We start from the raw sequence: 19,714 nt of genomic DNA on the forward strand, positions 1-19,714 counted from the left end.
ACTTTAATAAAAATAAAACTAGCTCCTACATTAACTAATAAATAAACTTATAAACTTGCCAAAAAGGGCGAAACATAGTGACTACATCTTTACTCTCGTAGTGCTCCTAGCAAAGTGTCCTCCGAAACGTAATCTGGTCTCGCGGTTGGGGAATCCCCCCCTACTGTATTTAGAAACAGGTCTCCTATTGGGCGAAAGGAATCAATTTGACCAATCGTCGCGTGGCTTCTAGAGCCTTTGGACCAAATAGTAACTGCAAAATCGGTAGTTTGTTATAATTTCAATGCTTGCTGTTTTCCAACTTATCGCACTCTATGTCGCGACAAGAAGGCTAGTTTTAGAGATATTCCATAATCTACATTCCTCGACGACTCGGAGCCACAATTTTTAATATCTATCATGGGAAACTCGAAGTCATGGCCGTTCATAATAGAGAGAGAAAATAATTTATTTCGCTAACTCACTTACAATAATGGCTCTAGTCTATTGCGTATTAAATTTACTATTATAACTTGGGAAAAGGCCTGAATTAAAAGGAGTGCTCGGCACACATATATTCGAATACGTTTTGGTTCGATCTATCTTCATTAGTTCATTATCATAGTTATATGTGAATCCACAGGAACAAAGAAATAATGTTAAAAAATGGGAGGAAAAGGTGAGAAGAAATTTATGGGCAGGAGAATGAGTATAATGAACAATAATTTTTTATCAAATTTTTGGATTCCAATAGCTTATAAATACGATAAATCATCTTCCGATCAATGATATTAATCAAATAAATCTAGTATAATAATAGAAAAAGAATTTGGTAATCTTTCATTTCATTGTCTGTTCCAAACAAGACAGAAATGGTATATCTTATTACATCATGTTTCTACCGAACATTGCTACATAAACCTTTTGAACTGATTGGATTAACTGACTGAGAATCTGATGAATAAGACCTGGTTGCCACTTACTCATGATGAAGTCATTTGTTCACAAGGTGGGTTAACGCATTAGGATTATGGCTGATTTTCCATAATTTCAAGGAAGCCTTCTAGACCAGACCATACTGAACTCTTGATATTCATATTCCTACTATGTCCTCCTCTGAATGTTCATTATTTATGTAGTGCAAGATAGCAAGCAAGCACCTCTGATAAAACGGTTAACATCAATAATCTTCTTATTGCACCTTGATGTTAATAGATGTACCTTGAGCCACTTAGTCTACCTGTATATAGATGTACCTTGTTAGTCGATATAATATACCTATCCCTAATCTATATATGACTGGGAGCACACCTTACTGCCTGAAATTGTTACTTATCGATATATGGCTAAATGAGAATTGATAGCCACCAAGTGGCTGAATCATTTTAGCATAATACAATTTTATCAGCTTACTTCAAAGTTAGGCAGCTTGAGATTTTACGTTAGGCTAGCCTCTGGCGATTGAGAAGAATAACAGAGTTAAAAAGAGAAAGGGTGCGAGAACAAGAAGAACAAGAAGAACAAGAAGAACAAGAAGAACAAGAAGAACAAGAAGAACAAGAAGAACAAGAAGAACAAGAAGAACAAGAAGAACAAGAAGAACAAGAAGAACAAGAAGAACAAGAAGAACAAGAAGAACAAGAAGAACAAGAAGAACAAGAAGAACAAGAAGAACAAGAAGAACAAGAAGAACAAGAAGAACAAGAAGAACAAGAAGAACAAGAAGAACAAGAAGAACAAGAAGAACAAGAAGAACAAGAAGAACAAGAAGAACAAGAAGAACAAGAAGAACAAGAAGAACAAGAAGAACAAGAAGAACAAGAAGAACAAGAAGAACAAGAAGAACAAGAAGAACAAGAAGAACAAGAAGAACAAGAAGAACAAGAAGAAGAGACGAGACAATAAGTGCAAGTATGAGCAATAAAAGAAGATCGTAGTTGATATGATCTCTATAATGGAAACTCGGTTCAATTAAACCGTGCCGGAAATATGTTGATAAATTTGGAAAGCTTATACACTTTTTGAAAAATTGAAGTAAAAAGTACAGTGTTGCAAAAAATAATGTGTAGAAACAGAATCTGGATAAAAATAGGCATTGCTCTAAATGTCTCGAACAGAAATAGGTCACATTTAGTTATTCAGCATTTATTTAAAATATAGCCTAACATCTAAGACTAAAAAGAATCTTATCAATGAGTTGAGCTCTATTAGTGATACATTTATCTCAGGATGTGAAAGAAATACTCTATTTCAAGTCAGCAATATTAATCTAAATATGGAAAGTATTTTCCATATCTATTTTCATTTGAGATTACAATATCATTAATTCCAATATTGCTGAATGGAATATTTTAGAACAGAAATCCACATGCTATGACTTTGATTAAGATTATTATTGATTACAATTCAAACCACTTAAACAAGACTTGTTAGACTCTTGTGAAATGTTCTCCAGTAGAATAAATTGTGAAGTTTAATACTAAGACAAAAGAAATATAAATATTTCAGATGTTTCACCTATTATAAAAAACATTTTTTAATATTCCCAGGGTGCCATAATGCCTGAAATACACACTAGGCGATCAAATAACCTCTATGATAATACTGTTATAGGCAAGTTAGAACTATTTCAAGTGAATGAGAATTAGTATAGCCTTTACTAAGGGTTTTAGCGTTCAAGTGAATAAAAGGATGCTGTGCTAGCAAACGCTTAAGTTTGAAATAATGCTGGAATAATTAGAAGAATAAAAAAAAATCTTACTGGACTTGTAACAAAGGAAAAATATATAGCTTAGGCCTACTATAGAGAATTTGTCCATTCGGATTCGCCTGAAAAAAGAAATACACCCGATTGTGTGTTTGCCTTCGTGGTATGTCTATATTACTATATCACAATACACATTTTTAGGACACACAGCAAACCACATGTTTAAGTCGATGTGGGTATTCGTCCAATGTCCCATATGTTATTGGGGATAGGTTATTAGAGGATACGTCCATTAAGAAGATTTGATAGTTGTGGGTGATGGGGGTGTATGCTATTTAATAGTAATCTTGTGTATTCAGTCTTCATAATCTGGGACTGAACTTTATTTTACTTCCGAATTGTACCTGAATTACAGGTAATTAGAACCTAATAATGATCTGTGCAAAAACTGCCCATGGGGTTTCAGAATTCTTGGTAATTCCAATTTTTGAGAAGGTGACAGATAGTCGAACAATGGACAAAAACAAATAAATATTTGTCTACTTACTTATAGAAGAGATATTTGACGTTTATCGTTGTCAACTGTAGACAAGCCAACTGAAGTAAACTAGTAAATTTCCAAACATGTGTAGCTAACTCAAGACAGAGTTGTCTAGTGTAATCATTGCAGTGAATTGTTTGAAGCATATACAATACGACCGAAATTGTCAAGGAAGTTGACATTTTCACAATACTTGTAGCCATATGACAATATATTTGTAAAACATAATTTTGGACTGAAAATTTTGTGAATTTGGATAACATGTCATAATCTACATACGAGTTTATCTAAATTCGGGGTAGGGATTATGGTGTTATTATTTCTTATCTTCCAATTATTTCATAGATTCACTTATTGTACGAGTGATTAATTAATAATCTATGCCAAAATATATCACAGACAAACAGTTAATGAAAGCAATCATTTTGAAAATAATTTGAACGAGCTTTCTTAGAAATTCGACGTTACATAGAATAGACCAACCTTATTCGACGGATACACACTATAAACAGAGAAAGAAAAAAGATCCAAATAATTATTTGAAATGTTATCTATGAAAATAATCATGACTTTCATTCATACAAACTATTGTTTATTAATAAGAAATCAGTGCAGACGAAACTGCATATGAAAGGTGGCTGGAATAAGTAGTCGAACTCTTGAAGATTAAAACAAATTTTCTTCATTGAAATTTTTACCATCAACCCAATCAATAATACCATTATCAATAATTACCATTTATCAATAATACTGATGATGATGAATGAAACATGATTTAATGTTATTTATTTATTCATTACATTCCACAATCACAACATCTAATTAAAGATTGGGAGAGAATCAACAGGATAAACCCAAAACTGTTTCTCTTCCTAATTTTGATAAAAATAGACCAAATGAGGTTATAAAAGAACTTTTATAAAAATCACAGAAATGTGATTTTATACTAAAATTTTGTATCTGGGTTGATCAGGAAGATGAAATAAATTATTATTACATTCGAAAATGCATTAATAAATTGAAAAAAACATTAAAAAACTTGTTAAATTTGAAGCCAGAAATATCACAGAAACAATAATCATGATAATAGTAGAAAACGGTAGCTACTAAATAACGAAACAGCGTACAAACAACAGAACAGAGTTTTTAATAGATTTAATAGAAGAGAGAAGTGGTTGGTAGCTTGCTATAATAATTGAGCCAGTTGCTCAGTTAATCAGAATGCCAAGTTAATGGTAAGATAAAGGAGTCTACTTAGATTGATGTGGAGGAAGGGGAAATGTAGAGGAGAAGGATAAGTGATAGAAGGGTGAGGAAGGGGTGGTATAGGTGGTGGTGGATGATGAGGATGTGGTTGATGGTGAAGAGGAGGACTGGGAGGAGGAGGTGGTGGATGAGGAGGAGGAGGAGGAGGAGGAGGAGTAGGAGAAGGAGGATGGGTGGTGATGGGGCTTAGGAGGAGAAGGATTTGGAGGAGGAGTAGGAGGGAGAAGAGCAGTGAAGGGAAAGCAAAGGTTTGATTAGTAGGTTAAGAAAAGAGAAGTAGTGAGGAAAAGAAGAGTTTAGTATAAAAAATGACGAGAATGAATTAAATGAGAGAAAGACAAATGAGAAGGAGGTAGAAGGAAAAGGAGAAGGCGGATGAGGGAGAATAAGGAAGAAGAAAAGGAGAAGATCGAGCAACTGGTGGGAATGGTGTAGAACGATGAGGAAAAGAAGAAAAAGGAAGTTGAAAAAAATTCGAAGAGAAGAGAAAAAAATAAGTGTAATGTTTTGTTGTGTAAGAAATGTGATTTTTCTTTTAAAAATCAAATAATGAGAGTCGAAATCGATTTTCATTGTTTTCGGAGAGACATACACTAGAGGACATAAAAATATAATCCTCCAGTCAAAGAATAGAATAGGAGAATATGGTATAGAAGGAGCAGGAAATACAAGAGAAGAAGAATATAACTAGAGAAGTGAAAGGGACTTATTAAAAATAGAGTATAAAATGTTATCTCATCTGAATATATGAGAAACAGAGAAATGTTAGAAATGTCATACTGAGGGAATCTAGAACAATAGAGGAGTTTGAAAAAGAGAAGATGAAAGAGAAAGACAACGTGGAAGAAGATTGATTGAGAATGGAAAAAGAGAAATAATATGAATGGAAAAAATATGAAATAAGGGTCGATGAATGAATGTAAGGGAATAGGGAGAAGAGTAATGGAAAGCCTTCTCTGAAGGAGATTGATTGAAACATGGTTAAAGAGGAAGAAGAAGATTAATTGAGAGAAAGATGAAATGATGTTCAGAAGTAAGTGATGAAGCTAACAAACTACGACAAGGATGTTAGTTGGATTAGTACTGAGAGGTGAACGACGAAGAAACACGTTGATAAGGACGAGAAACACACGCCGAACGGAATGGAGAAGGCGAATTAAATCAACTAACAATTAGAATAGAGCCGCAAATAGGCTAGATGTCAGTCAGTAGTCAGGTGTTAGCCGCTCTCCTATCTCTCTCGCCTGAAGAACATGATAATGATTGAAAAACGGGACTGAGTCACGTGACCGGACTGCGGGGGGCCGCGATTGGTCGCCCCCCAGAGGCGTGGCTTACTCTCCGCCAATCGGCGCCCGTCGAATCAATGAACACTCGCCATTATTGGAAGTGGAGGGGGTAACTCGAGCAGGGTCCTGCTTGAATTTCGGGAACTGCCGTCTCAATGGTAGTAGAACCTCCGTGGTGGCTGCACATGTCAGACAATCCGTATGTTATCAGCTCTCGTAACTGTTCGGCCGGTAACGTCGTAACGTTGTATCTGTCTATCAGCGTGACATCTTCGTATCGTGTAACGTGAGTTCTCCGACTATTAACAGTAAAGAAATAACTAAGTCAAATAATAAGCAATGCAGTGATTTAGTAACGTGCATACAGTGATATCTGTTTGACAAAAACACAGCGGAAAGTTTCATCGTATCTACTGCAGTTGTGCTCGATCTACCAACTTGTAGCTCAGCATCCTCTTTGATTTTCAACGGTAGCACATTAACGCAAAGTGGGAGTGAATATCGTCGCGTATAAACTTGTGTAATGTGCAGAAATAGACTGAGTGATTGTGAGAAATAAACGGTAGCGCTGAAAAGACTAGCTTACAATGAATATACGGTTCAAAATTCTTCAGCATCCAAATGCATATTGTCTGGAATAAGTACGGTAAACTCAATAAGTTGCGAAACAAATTAGCGAGAATTACTGAAAAATTGTGATAAAATCTACAGTAAAAGAGGAAATAAGTGTTTATTGGTTTTTACTGCAGTGTCTCGTTCAAAATTCTAAATTTTATTAAGTTCCTCTGCATGACGATAATAATAAATTATTGTAATATTACAAGAATAAGAGACTCAAAATAAAAGATATCTTGAAGTACTGAAATATACCAGAGAGTTGTGCTGAGTGCCTTGATCCTCATCGAATCTACAGCTTTTCTCATTCCATGGACTTGCAACTGAGTCGCATTTAGAACAGAACTATTGTATTCTCAAAACTCAAATTACTCATTACGTAGGATGTGACAAAACTTCCAGATCATAGACCAGAAATCATGAGAGATATTTTTTAATGGAACACTTTGAGAAGAAAGAAGAACCAATCAAAGATCATACACTTTCAAAATGTGTAATGCCGCGATGAACATGTTCCGATGACGTGAGGAATCTGTTATTGGATTCCTGCTGAAAATTACTTGGACTCTTCAAACCTTTGAGAGTGTATTAGAGTTCCAAGTTTGGGGAAAGCTATCAGTTGAAGTACTAAAGTTTAAAGTTGTTTTAATAGACACTTTATTAATGAGTAGTCAATCAACTCATTTCATCTGGTTAAATTTAACGAATCGACTGGCTTTTTTCTAGAGCTGTGCTTCCCACTGCCCAAGATTTCTAAGGACTCAATAACTCAGTGCAACGAATGAATCTTGTGAACATATCGAACAAGAAGAACTATCCAAATGTTGGTATAAAGAGACACAACAAGAGTGTAGATAATATATCAAGGTGCTCCATCAGAATTCAAAATAAAATGACAACCTAGTGCTCAAACCATCTCCTTACAAACTTATAGACTCCTATGATCCTCGAAACGTCCAACTGCCCAATAACGACTATGCCGCCCCCCAGCGGACTATGATGGTCCTGGAGACGGGCTGCTTGCCGCCTCCACTCAGACTCTACCTGCAGGGAGGCGGAGGCGGAGGCACCCCTGGTGGTGGCCCTCAAGGCGGGGGCGGGTTTGCGCCCTTGCCTCTCTTTCCGCACCTGGCGCGGTTCCCGGTCTTTCCGCACGGATTTCTGCATCCGCACCATCCGCGGTTTGCGGACGCCCTCCTGTCCGCCGGACGTCCGACTGCCGGACAGATTTTGTCCGTTGCGGACCATCATCACAGAAGGAGACATCGGCAGTCGCCGTCCGAATCGGACAATGTGTCCGAAAATGGATCCACAAAGAAAGGTATGCTGCATATCCAAAAGTATTTCAGTTTAGACTAGCTTAATTTTATATTAGAGTGTCAATAATCGTGTAATATGAAGGGTCTAGGGTGCTGCTTGGAGAAGCATTGAACTAGTTGGATTTGTTCGCAAAATGGTCCAAATCGATCAATGTTTTCGACAACAGGTTGTCGAATTTCGCTTAGGAAGTACATTGCTCCAGTTCTAGTGTTCAAAAGAATAATATATTGTTGAATTTTCTTGGACATTGATTTGAATGAGTTTAAGAGAGTATAAGAGGTGGATAAAGGAATCCAAGTCCTCCCTGCCATACAATGTTTACTAGGAGAAGGAGGTTGCTGATTCTGATGTTCGAAAAACTATTCATAAGAGATGGGAGTGCTTGACAAGTACATTTACATAGAGACTAGCAGGTGACCCGAGCTCCACAAAGGGTCTAACTCCAAACTTGACCTAAACTTGGGCCTAATTTGAAACTGGATTCTCGAAGAATTTGAAATAGGCCTGTAACCATCATCGGTTATTGAGAATCTTCAAGTTAATCAGTCCAGTAGTTCAGAAATGTCATTCGTATTTTTTTCCTATACCCTACATGTACATGTCCTATTCCCTACATAATCTCATACTTCCTTTTTCATATGATTATGGGTCACACATGAATAGATGATTGAACTAAAAGTATCTTTGGATGTTAATAACTTTGAACTGTTTCCAATTCAATTCAATTTATTAATGTCAACAAACATTAATATACAATTCATACTTACAAACATAAAATACAAATTCTTTATAAAATAATGAATATTTACATAAAATATCATATTCTAAATAATACATCGATGTGCATTTACGCCATTCTTTTTCTTTTGAAATCCTGTATCATCATAATTATGACCACCTTCTCATTGTGAAAAAATGCAGTTGGATTAAAAATGTCGGTTCCAAGATGATGGACCAAAATTTTGATTCGACTGAAATCAGTCAATTTTATTCGAATAGGATCCCCAATCAGACACCCCTTCAAATTTCCTCTTTAAAAGATATATTCAGCTGTTTTCATACTTTCCACCAACTCTGTATATTGTGTGGATATGGAGAAAGAGAGTATATAGATAGAATGAGGATGAGAAGATAGAAAATGAAACCATTGAATACACTATATTTTATCTTTGACCACTCTCAATAAACATTAGCAAAATATAGAAAACTGGAAGCAAGGCAAATTGAAAACTTGACGTAATAGAATCTTGAATCCTCGGTGAATTAAGAATCTATATTCGAATTTCAAGTCAATCAGTCCAGTAGTTCAGACGTGATGATGCGTCATACGTGAATTTCCTATCCCAAACGTGTATAAGCCAGTTCTTGATCAGTGATTAAGGTTGTCAGGCTGTCAGTTTGAAAGGTTGTATAGTTGAATATGTTATCTTGTTCAATTTTAATGATAATGATTGTTTATTAAACTAAGGAGACAGTAGGACGCTTGCAAAGTACATCAAATCATCAGTAGGCTATACTGAGTACCGTGTTGCTTCAACGATCAAACCAACTGATACAAGTAGAGAAGTGAGAAAGTGATAATGATTATCACAAATGAGAAATTGAGACATTACAATTGAATTGAGAAATTTATTTGTATTCAGGAACGCAGTGACAAAGAAATTATAATCCAGGTTGCTCCCTATCAAGTCTTATTCATTGAAATTATCAATAGTCTTCTGAATAGTCATTGTAGATTGATTCTTTTAAAATGATTATTCATTGATTGGAGTTCATCTCTCATCGTATTTGCTCTCATTACTTTCGCACAAGCTTGGGGTTCATGTGTACAACATCTTCAGCAAAAAAAAAGAATTCTTCAGCTATTTGGAATTTGAAAATCCCGTGTCCCCTTCACGGGAGTGAATTCTTATTCCTATGTGAAGTCTTTTGTAGGTAATGGGTACATCTAAAACTACTAAAAATTGTAGAGACCAATAACACTGTATTTGGAACTAAATTAAACCTTACATATAAGATTTTAGTTAAAATTTTGGATATTTTTGAGAGGCGCAAATATATCGTACATAAATGTATTACATATTAGGTATTATATGCTAACTATGACAAATATCATGGCATATAGGGCATTTTTCGTTTGATTAATCAATGAAGTTGTTGATCCATGATTTATTAAAATGTTAGAACCACTCTCATGCTATCATAGAGACATTTATATCATGGACTAGCCGTCAGGCTCGCTTCGCTCGTCATATCCGTCTAGCCAGGGGGCTCCGCCCCCTGGACCCCCGACTGGATCGTCCGAGAAGAAGATCAGCATTTTTCATTTGAGCATTTTTATCATATGTTAGGACAATCTAGTCGGGGGTCCAGACTAAACGTCTGGCTAAACGGATATGGCGAGCGAAGCGAGCCTGTCGGCTAGTAATATAATATTCCCAGGAATGGCTCTGATTGAAGTAGCAGTGCCCAATCAATTTTTCCGCGATAAATGCATTTCAATCTTCAACTTGGTGCCAACCTAACAAAGTCAACTCAACTTAATGCCAACCTGACAAAATTAATAATTTAGTTACCAGTTAACAACTGTTTCGAAGAGGTACTCTCTCTAGATTATAGTTCTATATTAACATATGGTATGGACATTTTTCAATTATAGTTAAGAGAAAAAGAAGAATATACATGCTAAAAGACGAACTTTAAACCCTTAAAAACCACCCTTAGAGTTAAAATATTGCCAAAAGATTTCTTAGTGCGCCTCTAAAGGGCCAACTGAACATACCTACCAAAGATGAACGTTTTTGGTCCGGTAGATTTTTAGTTCTGCGAGTGAGTGAGTGAGTGAGTCAGTCAGTCAGTGCCATTTCGCTTATATATATATATAGATGAACCACTTATAATATGCTAAACAGTTCTACTCAATGCTCAATTGAAGACTATATTTATAACAGATGTGCAGTTATTAGTTACTGATGAATTATTAGTTAATGAGTGAAAAGATGATGATGAGAGAGTTTTTAGTAGAAACAAAAACAGAATCATGAAGGATGATGTGTATTTACAAGGAAAACTAATAGAGTTTATTGAATTATTCATTGGTGATTAAAACTTATTCGAATATTAGAACAATGTAGGTTAGTTGAAAAGAAAGATGTGTGACAGAAAAATAGATTGCAGTTTCAATGATCAATTGGAGAACAGTCAAAGAAACAGAACCGGTCTGACATTTGAATAAAATCATTCCAGAGCTCATTCATAGTTACTGATATCTTGGCAACTCAACATTTCGATATCAGTTAACATTATTTGTTACATTATTTGATTGACGTTAATTAATAAATAAACAATTGCGTTCGTCTAATGTCATCCGATAAATTGATTAAACTTTTCTAACAAGTGCGATAACCTATTCTTTGTCGGTGCATTGAGAGGATACAATGGATCACTTTTAATTGACCGTTAGCTATCTGCAGTTGTCATTCAAAGATGTTTACAAATTTACGAGATACGAATGTCGGACGGATTCAATTTGATTCAATCACTACGTAGAATGAAAATGACTTAATCAGCGGAAGAGTTGACTTATCCTTCATCAAATAATAAGTATTTTGTCTTTCTCCAATAATATTCTATGTCAAATCAAATCGAGTTTTTGATGGGGAAATCAATCAATTATCAATTACACTGGAAATGATTGCTGAAATGTGTTAATCACGTGTTCATTATTAACGAGGAATACAGAAGTAATTAATGTTGGGCCTAAATACCCAAGTGGAAGTGAAATATTGTACATCAAATTTGTTAGTAATTCTATTCTTGGAGGATGAATTGTTGTCTTATGATTGTGACACGTAACTTATTGGATAATGTAGAGTAAATTTGAATAGGGGAAGCTTCAAGCATAAGTTGTGAGCTTCTACATGTATACTAATTGAACATGAAAAGATGAGATACCCCGTGGAGCGGGAGGCCGGGAAAAGGCCCGGATTGTTATCATCTTATATATTAATTTAACCGGGACTTGGGCCCGGACTGATAATATTATTAAAATTTAGCTCTAGTAATAATAAAAAAGAAAAAACAATATTTTAGAGTAACGATTAAAAAGGAATACAATAGAAATCTTATGCATCATCAAACAATAGATCTATAGATGGAGTATCAAAACCTAGCATGATGATGATGAAAATATTGAAATAAAGAAAATAATTATTGTCGTCTCCTCGTTTCTGGGATGAGAATGCCGGACATATTCCAAATTCTATCTACAGACATGTGAACAATGTTTATGATAGTGTTAATGTAATATTGTAACAGTGGGGGTTGAGTAAATATGAAGATATTGAATTCTTTATTCAGTCTTGTTTGATCGTTGTGCTAGTCGGATGTCCAGTTAAACTTGAGGGAACAGTGAGTTTCAGGTTCAAGCTTTTTAGTCTTGAGTGTTTCGTGGGTTTTGAATTTGTTTCCTCAATAAAAAATTATGAAAATCTGAAAATCAACATTTTCTTTTTGATACAGTTCTAATAATTTTTTTTCAAGTGATCTTGTACGACTTTAAGTGACTTTGTACGCTTTGGTTGCCTTGCGTAGAATGTTTCTGTTTGTTTCACCAAAGCATGGTTAGTCAAAACTGCTTCAAAAACAGTTTTCTATAAAATACGGCCATGGGTGTTGAGCCAGTAAGGCTTTAGCCTGGTCACCTCCCTTAGGAAATAGCTCCTGCTGTGAATTATAGAATTCAACAGCTCTTGTACCATTTTTTATCGGTGTGTTAAATGATTGGGATTTTTGGGAAAGTGGGCCATAGTTATGGTTACTGAGGAAAGGGGCCCTGACATTTTTTGCGGGGGGCCCGGTCGACAAATGTTACTGAACTGGAACAGATTCAATACAAGCATGTTTACAACATTCACTCTCCATAGAACTCACTAGAAACACAATTCGAACTACATTTCTCCACTTCAATTCAAAATATTATTTGAAGCGTGTCTCTAGTTTTGTTCGTGGGTGATGAGACATAAATTAAAATGAAACATTGATGGACAAATGGACCTACAGTTTTAAGTGGGTTCCGAACCACCGGGAGGCGACTTTACAACTCATGGACCATTCTCAGAGGAGTTCAAGCGGTCACCCTTCCAACGGGAGTATCAAGCGCAAAATTCTTATCTTTGCGATAGCTTATCAGCGCGGCCGCTGAGTCAAACCGCTCACCAATCATTGAAATGATTAGGAGACAGGTGACGCCTAGAACGGACAGGTGAACCTTAAATTATTATCTCAAGAGTTTAGATGATTTATTCAATATACAGTATCATCAATATAGGATAGGTATAAAGATTGATTCCTAGTTAAATGGAGAGAACAAATTATAATGCATACTCAAGTTTCCAACTCGTATAAGAGTAATGTACAATATATCGTGTAACAAGCATCATTAATAACTGCACGGATGTACTCATCAACAATTACTCTGAATCAATTTTCGATCCATGAACTGATAACTAGGAAGACCAACAATGTACATAAAAATATTATACAATATAGAAAATTCCCATGAAAAGTTTAAACTAGGTCCACATAAGCCTTATTATGGTTTAGATTACTATTATAAATGTATTACACCTATATCAATTCCACTTCTATCACATAAACATACAAATTAAATCAATATACTACTACACAGAAAACAATAGAAACTTATTCATACTGTAGTAAGTATTATTTCTATGATTGGTATTTTTCCCGAAGGCATGAAATTTTACAATCCAATCATGTCCGGGAAAGGATTGATTGACCTAACATATTTTTACATCATGATTTCACTTCCTCATATGGTTTCCGTTTATGACATAATCATAATATAAATATCATTAAGAGACCAATATGCCACGCCGAATCCGTTCAATATTCTCAATAAATTTTTTATAGCTGAATATTGAGAGAATCTGCTGGCACGAAAACAGAATTTATGAATAATCGATTGTTAGTGAAAGCTATTCCACTATAGAAAATGGAAATCCAATGGAAAGTTTAATATCATTAATTTGCATGGTTTCATAAAAATCAACTCAGTCCAGCTAGAAGACTGAGTTCTCAATTTGTAATAATCTTGATGCCCAATATTTTATAGGGTTATTTCTAGCTTACCAAGAAATCAGAAGCTAGTCTTGAAGCTTCAATACATAGTGTCAGTGTATCGTTGTATTTCATCTTATATTGTAAAAATAAATTGGTATATTATTATTGATATTCCAAAATATTCAAAGCTTCAAAACTAGTGGTTTATTATGATTCATCAAAAGAGAATAGAAACCTTTAAAATTATTGAATTATTCTCAATACACTATTCTATTTCACCTCATTGAAAACTGTATTAAATTTCTTGTTCTTAAAGCGTAATTCCCTTAGCTTCAGAAAATAAGTACATGGTTCAGAGAAGAGAGAATATTATTAATTAAAAATAAGAATTGGGTAAAAAATTATAAAACAAATTATTGAAGAAGGGATGAAGGTTACAATATTGTAGAGACACTCAAATTGATAAATCTTTTGGAAGTATTGGGAAAGATGGATCGATTTGGGGAGAATGAGAAAAAGAAAATATATTAATTGGAAGAGAAATCCAACATGGATAGGAAGAAGAAAGATAAGATGAATTAATGTATATAACATCAGTTTTATTTGTATCGTGAATAAATGAATGAATGATTCAGGTGAACAAAGGGAGTGAAGAGAAAGATTTATGAAGAATGGAATATTGAAACAGAACACGAAGTCGACTATGTTATACAATAGTGATTTCTTTGACCAATCACGAAAAAGAACCTGCTTTTCACCACGCCTACCAGGCTTCAAGCTTCCGATTTGCTGATTCCAAAAAACAAATCACTCACACACACATAATCTTACAACTTACAAGTATACGACATTTTACACATCATTCTGGTTTTAGTCTGGTTGTATTTGGTTTTATCTATTCTTATCCCTTATTCATAGATTAATATTCACTGAACACTTGAATTGTCATTTCCGCATTCAGTTGTTTCTTTAAAAAATAGAGAAGATTAGGGCACTGGTCTATCATATAAAAAACCCATTCACTAATGTATAGCATGTAACGATGCATTCAGGTCAGTGTACAGACATCTCTACCAGAACTCAAAATTCTTAATAATATTATAATAATAATATTATGGTACGTTGATTTCATAGTATGAGAGGTAATATTGCTCCCTCATCACTCGAAGCTGATCGCTCTTATCTTTATACTGTGCTAGCAGGTAACCCGTGCTCTGCAATGGTCTAATCTGACAATCTGAAAACTTGACCTACTGAAATCTTGAAGGAGTTGAAATAGGCCTATAACCATCCTCGGTGAATTATTGAGAATCTATCTGCAAAATTTTAAGTTAATCAGTCCAGTAGTTCAGACGTGATAATGCGTCATTCGTTGACTGGCCAGGACCTGGACCCTCCTCTAGACTCCATCTTCCAGCCAAAGTTGACGTCACAGAAAGGATTGTTATCGTACTCAACTGATTCATCAATTTTTTAGTAGTTATAATGTCATGTTGTTTTTCTTTCATAGAAATTTTAAAATAATAAATGAAATGTGGAGAATTTTAACCAAGAGGAAAATCCTCACAATATAAAATAAATAGTTTTAAAAAAATTGATCAAATTGAAATAAATAGAAACTCTTTCTATATAAAATAATTAGGACTTGTTCTATAATAAACTGATTCCCTCTTCTTCATAAATTATATAACTATTAACTAATGAGTGTCAAATTATATTTTAAAAATTGTTATCCAATGAATTATGTATTTCATAGAATTATCTCTTCTTTTTATTTTAAACATATCTGCTCTACCATCTTAAGCTATGTATCTCCTTTGTAACTTCTCTTTCCATCCGGGAAAAAATACATCATTGGTTACAAATGTTGATACATATAAATTGTATTTTTTTCGAAACGTTTCTTTTGTAACGTTTCGAAATTGTGAAAGCATACTAAGCAATACGTCACAATGCGTCATTCACTTCCTTTTATTCTATTATTAACATCAATGCACCGAGCTTCGCTCGTCATTTTTATTTATTGATAAACAGAACACAATTCTTTAAAATGATCGTGTTTATATTTCACAGCTGGCAATACGTCATCTTATTAATTTCGGGGATACGAAATTTTGATTTTTCACATACTCATTTTTTTACTATCCACAGCTGTTTTAGCTAAGGATGAATTATCCTTTCAAAGTCGTTCAGCGAGTTTTCCCAAGGATGAGACCTAGAGCAATAGGATCTTCATATCATAAACCTACTATGTTCCAAATTTTGTGAAAATCGTTAGAGCCGTTTTCGAGATCCGTTAAACATAAATAACCAGATACAAAAATAGCCAGATAGTAAAATAACCAGATATAAAAGTACAGAAATTTCTCGCTTAATATAATGGGATAGATTATAGTTATAGGTTCACATTACTCCAAGACAAGACTATATAGGTACAGCATTTATTATACCGCACATCTACACAATGAATGTGTTTCGTCTCTGTTCCCCTCCAATCCAACACTACAACATGTATTATGCAATTATACAATGCTCGTCAGATGCTAGTTCATCAAGTTCACTACCTACAAATGTGTGTCCTCCAACTCACGGTTCCGGGGTTCGAACCCGGCACTCTCCGAATTACACGCTCCATTTACGCGTTTGTCCCATGAGTACGAGGGCTTCCAAATGACAAGTCGTAAATCCAAATTCGAAATCCATTTAACCGGACTCCCTTTCTCTATCACACTCACTCTCTCATTCACTCTTTCTCTTTGACCGGGCTGTGATCTCCAAATCCATCTGCATTTCTAATTGCGCTCGGATCACTCGCATATGTTGGCCGAGTGTGAAGCGAGTGTCAATGAGCATTGATACGTTACAACCAATGCCTGGGACATGTTGCTGGGATATGTTGTCTTCAAGTAGTAGAGCAGCTGGTGATATGAATGCTCTACAACGAAATGCAATATCTGCAACTGCAATTATTGTATTACCGTTTCGCAACAGATATGTTGGTTATCTAGTTGCGCAAATACTGTCAAGATAGCTTATGCTATCTTACCTCTATGCTGGAACATTATGTATTATTAAAAGTCACTCAAGTTATCTTATCAAATGTCATATCTCATTGAATCATTGTCTGCTGCCTTTATGAGGTTCCAAAATTGAAATTTGGGTAAATGTTTGAGTACGAAACTCCCCAGTTTGATATATTTTTGGATTGAGAGTTTACCTGAATTGTTTGGAGTTCAAACAATCCACTATTTTTCAAACATGTTAATAGTAAGAATCACCAATCATTATTGTTCAATATTGAAAATTGAATTGGATTCGTGTTTTCATCGGTGAATCAATGATAAAGGGAGTCGAGTGAACCGTGATTTCTAGGTTTCCTCCGCGAAGTAAATATGAATTTAAATGGTCAGAGCTAGTCTCAAATATTAACTTTCTATGTGGAAAAACTTATCAAAGTTAGAATTGCCATGATGGTAGCAGACCTCCGTAATGGGGAAGGTACCTGAAGAAGAAGATGTGAAGTCCACATGATTGAAGCGATTAGACATAATTCTCAACTTCTAGTTCATCGAATAAATAGCCTTCCAAAACTTGAACTAGGGAAGCTTTTTGTTACTAAAAAAATCTAATATGATAAACGTGGAATTATGTTTATGCAGTTATCCGAATCAGTGTTACCAGAGAGAAATGATACTATTAAAAATATCATTAGTCTACTCTACGGTAATGCACTATGGTGCCTTGATAGCAGTTCTGAAGTATGCATATTTGAGAAAACAACTTTCAACAAGTTCTTAGTAGGCTACCTATGTGTACATAACCTATATCCTCAAACTATAATAGCAAGGAATCCTATGATGTCAGGACACAAATATGGAGTAATTCGAACAAAGAGTGATGAAGTGTGAGAGGGAAGCATCAGTTGGGTACACCACTTCAAGAACAAACAAGCAAATCAAATCAACTAATCACCATCAATCAAATTGTTGCGTCAAACAAAACAAAAACACTCTAACAATGAACTATAAATAATGATATGGGCTGTTGAAAGAGGACACAAACTTAAAACTTCAAGGAAGAAGAAAGAGGGCACGAAATGCAAGGAGAAAGAATGAAAACAAAGAGAAACTAGTACTAAATGAATTAGTCGGTAAGTTACAAAAGTATTTTTTCAATTGGTTCTGTTAGTAGGTAGTGACAATGAGGCTGGCTGTACCGGTAATTTAGAGACAATAAAAATGAGATAAGATGAAATCTGTGGGCGAGGACACTAAAAAAGAATGAAGAGAGAGAGACATAGAAGGAACAAGACGATGGGAAGTAGGAGAAGAGCGAGCAATGGTGATGGAGAAGATGAGAAAGAAGGAGAAGAAGAAACAGAAGACGAAGAAGAAGAGTAAGAAGAAGAAACTGAAAAATCATTCGCTAGGAGGATGAAAAGACAGGGAAGGGAGGACTTAAGAGGAGGAGGATATTACTGTGTAAAGTGGAGTGAGAGGTGAAGAAGAAATAGGTTGAGTGATGAGAAGGAGAAGTAGAGGAGAAAAAGAATTGAGAAGATGGGGAAGAAGGAGGAGACAACTCATAGTTTACCATTTACCACCTTCAATCATGCATGTCCTTGTCGATTTTTATTCTTTGCATTGTTGTTACAACAATGGCTAATGTTTATTAGAGGTTGTCTAACTCTCCTTATAAAAAATTAACTTTACCTATTACCTATACTACTGCATTATAGATAGGCCTACCACTCCACTCCTATTGGTCACCGTTATATGAAATTGTTATCGCAACCTTCTTATACTGCGTAAGCGCCTACTGACAGTTTCTTTTGCAAAATTGATTTCACATTTTTCTCCTTCAATTTCAAAGATGGCGACTGCCAAATTATCACCCGTTGCTGTCAATCAATAACAATTACCCAACATCATTATCATGCCACAACAATAACAAAGCCATAACAATGCAAATAACTCAGAACCGCTACTGCGAGGTACAATGTGATACCTTGAGGCTACCTAGCGGAGATCTAGATTGTTATGTCTTGCTGAACAACTTTATTAGCTTAAGCTGTTGGGCTATTCCAGCTGAAGCTGATCTGCCAGCTGTCGATGTATGCGATTTTCTCTTCTTGTTTGTTTCCTTTATTTCTTGTTTCTTATCAGTTACTCCATATCTCCCCGTTCGCTCACTTCTTATGCTAAGTATTGTGCCGAGCTTTGTTTATTATGACTGTGGAAAAGTTTGGTAGATCTTGAACAATGTAGAAAGTGTAAAATATTGTCGATTGTTGGATTTATCTTTGGGTTGTGTGGTTATGTTTTTGTTAGCGGTAGGCTGGAGTAGCAAACATTGCTATATGTTCGGCAAGGAACAAATTTATGGTTTATAGAGTTTATTATGAAAATGATTATGTTTGTTTATGGAAATTATATATTTTTAATATTGTAGTTAATGTTGTTTGAAAATCTCTGGCAAAGAATCACTCGGCCAACTCAACAACTCAATGAATGGAAAATAGTCATGGTGATTGGACACATTCCATTCAAAAAGATGTTTATTATTTCTATTTGATTTGCACTTGGGAACTTTAAAATAATAAGAGATATTAATAGAAAAGAACTATGACTCGGAACTCATTAGAGGATTCATAATACTTTATTTATTGAGCTTCGGAACATTGAAAGTCATTTCAATTTCGCCAAGATTTCATATATGCCCAAGCTATTAGATAGTTAACAGTTAGTTAAGTGGGTCTCAGCCTACGATTTTTTTTTTTTTTTTTTTTTTGAAGCGGATTAAAAGCTCATATTAAATGTTATTCCAAGCTATATAATCAATCTTATCAAATACCAGATTTAACAATAGTATATTTCGCACCTAGAGCAGAAAATGAGATTTTTCCAGCTCGAA

General features: G+C 34.9%; 1 protein-coding gene across 1 annotated transcript in view; it reads left to right on the plus strand.

Annotated features, from left to right (window-relative positions):
* Positions 1–5,936: 5,936 nt before the first annotated feature.
* LOC111049679 (homeobox protein unc-4-like) overlaps positions 5,937–19,714 on the plus strand; it is a 62,083-nt gene continuing 48,305 nt past the window's right edge. The window contains exon 1 of the mRNA XM_039434299.1: positions 5,937–7,718. Within this exon, the coding sequence (XP_039290233.1) occupies positions 7,394–7,718 (325 nt within the window). The 5' untranslated portion in view covers positions 5,937–7,393. The remainder of the gene's footprint in view (positions 7,719–19,714) is intronic.

The sequence above is a fragment of the Nilaparvata lugens genome, chromosome 8, assembly GCF_014356525.2.
Source record: "Nilaparvata lugens isolate BPH chromosome 8, ASM1435652v1, whole genome shotgun sequence".
In the NCBI taxonomy this organism is placed as follows: domain Eukaryota; kingdom Metazoa; phylum Arthropoda; class Insecta; order Hemiptera; family Delphacidae; genus Nilaparvata; species Nilaparvata lugens.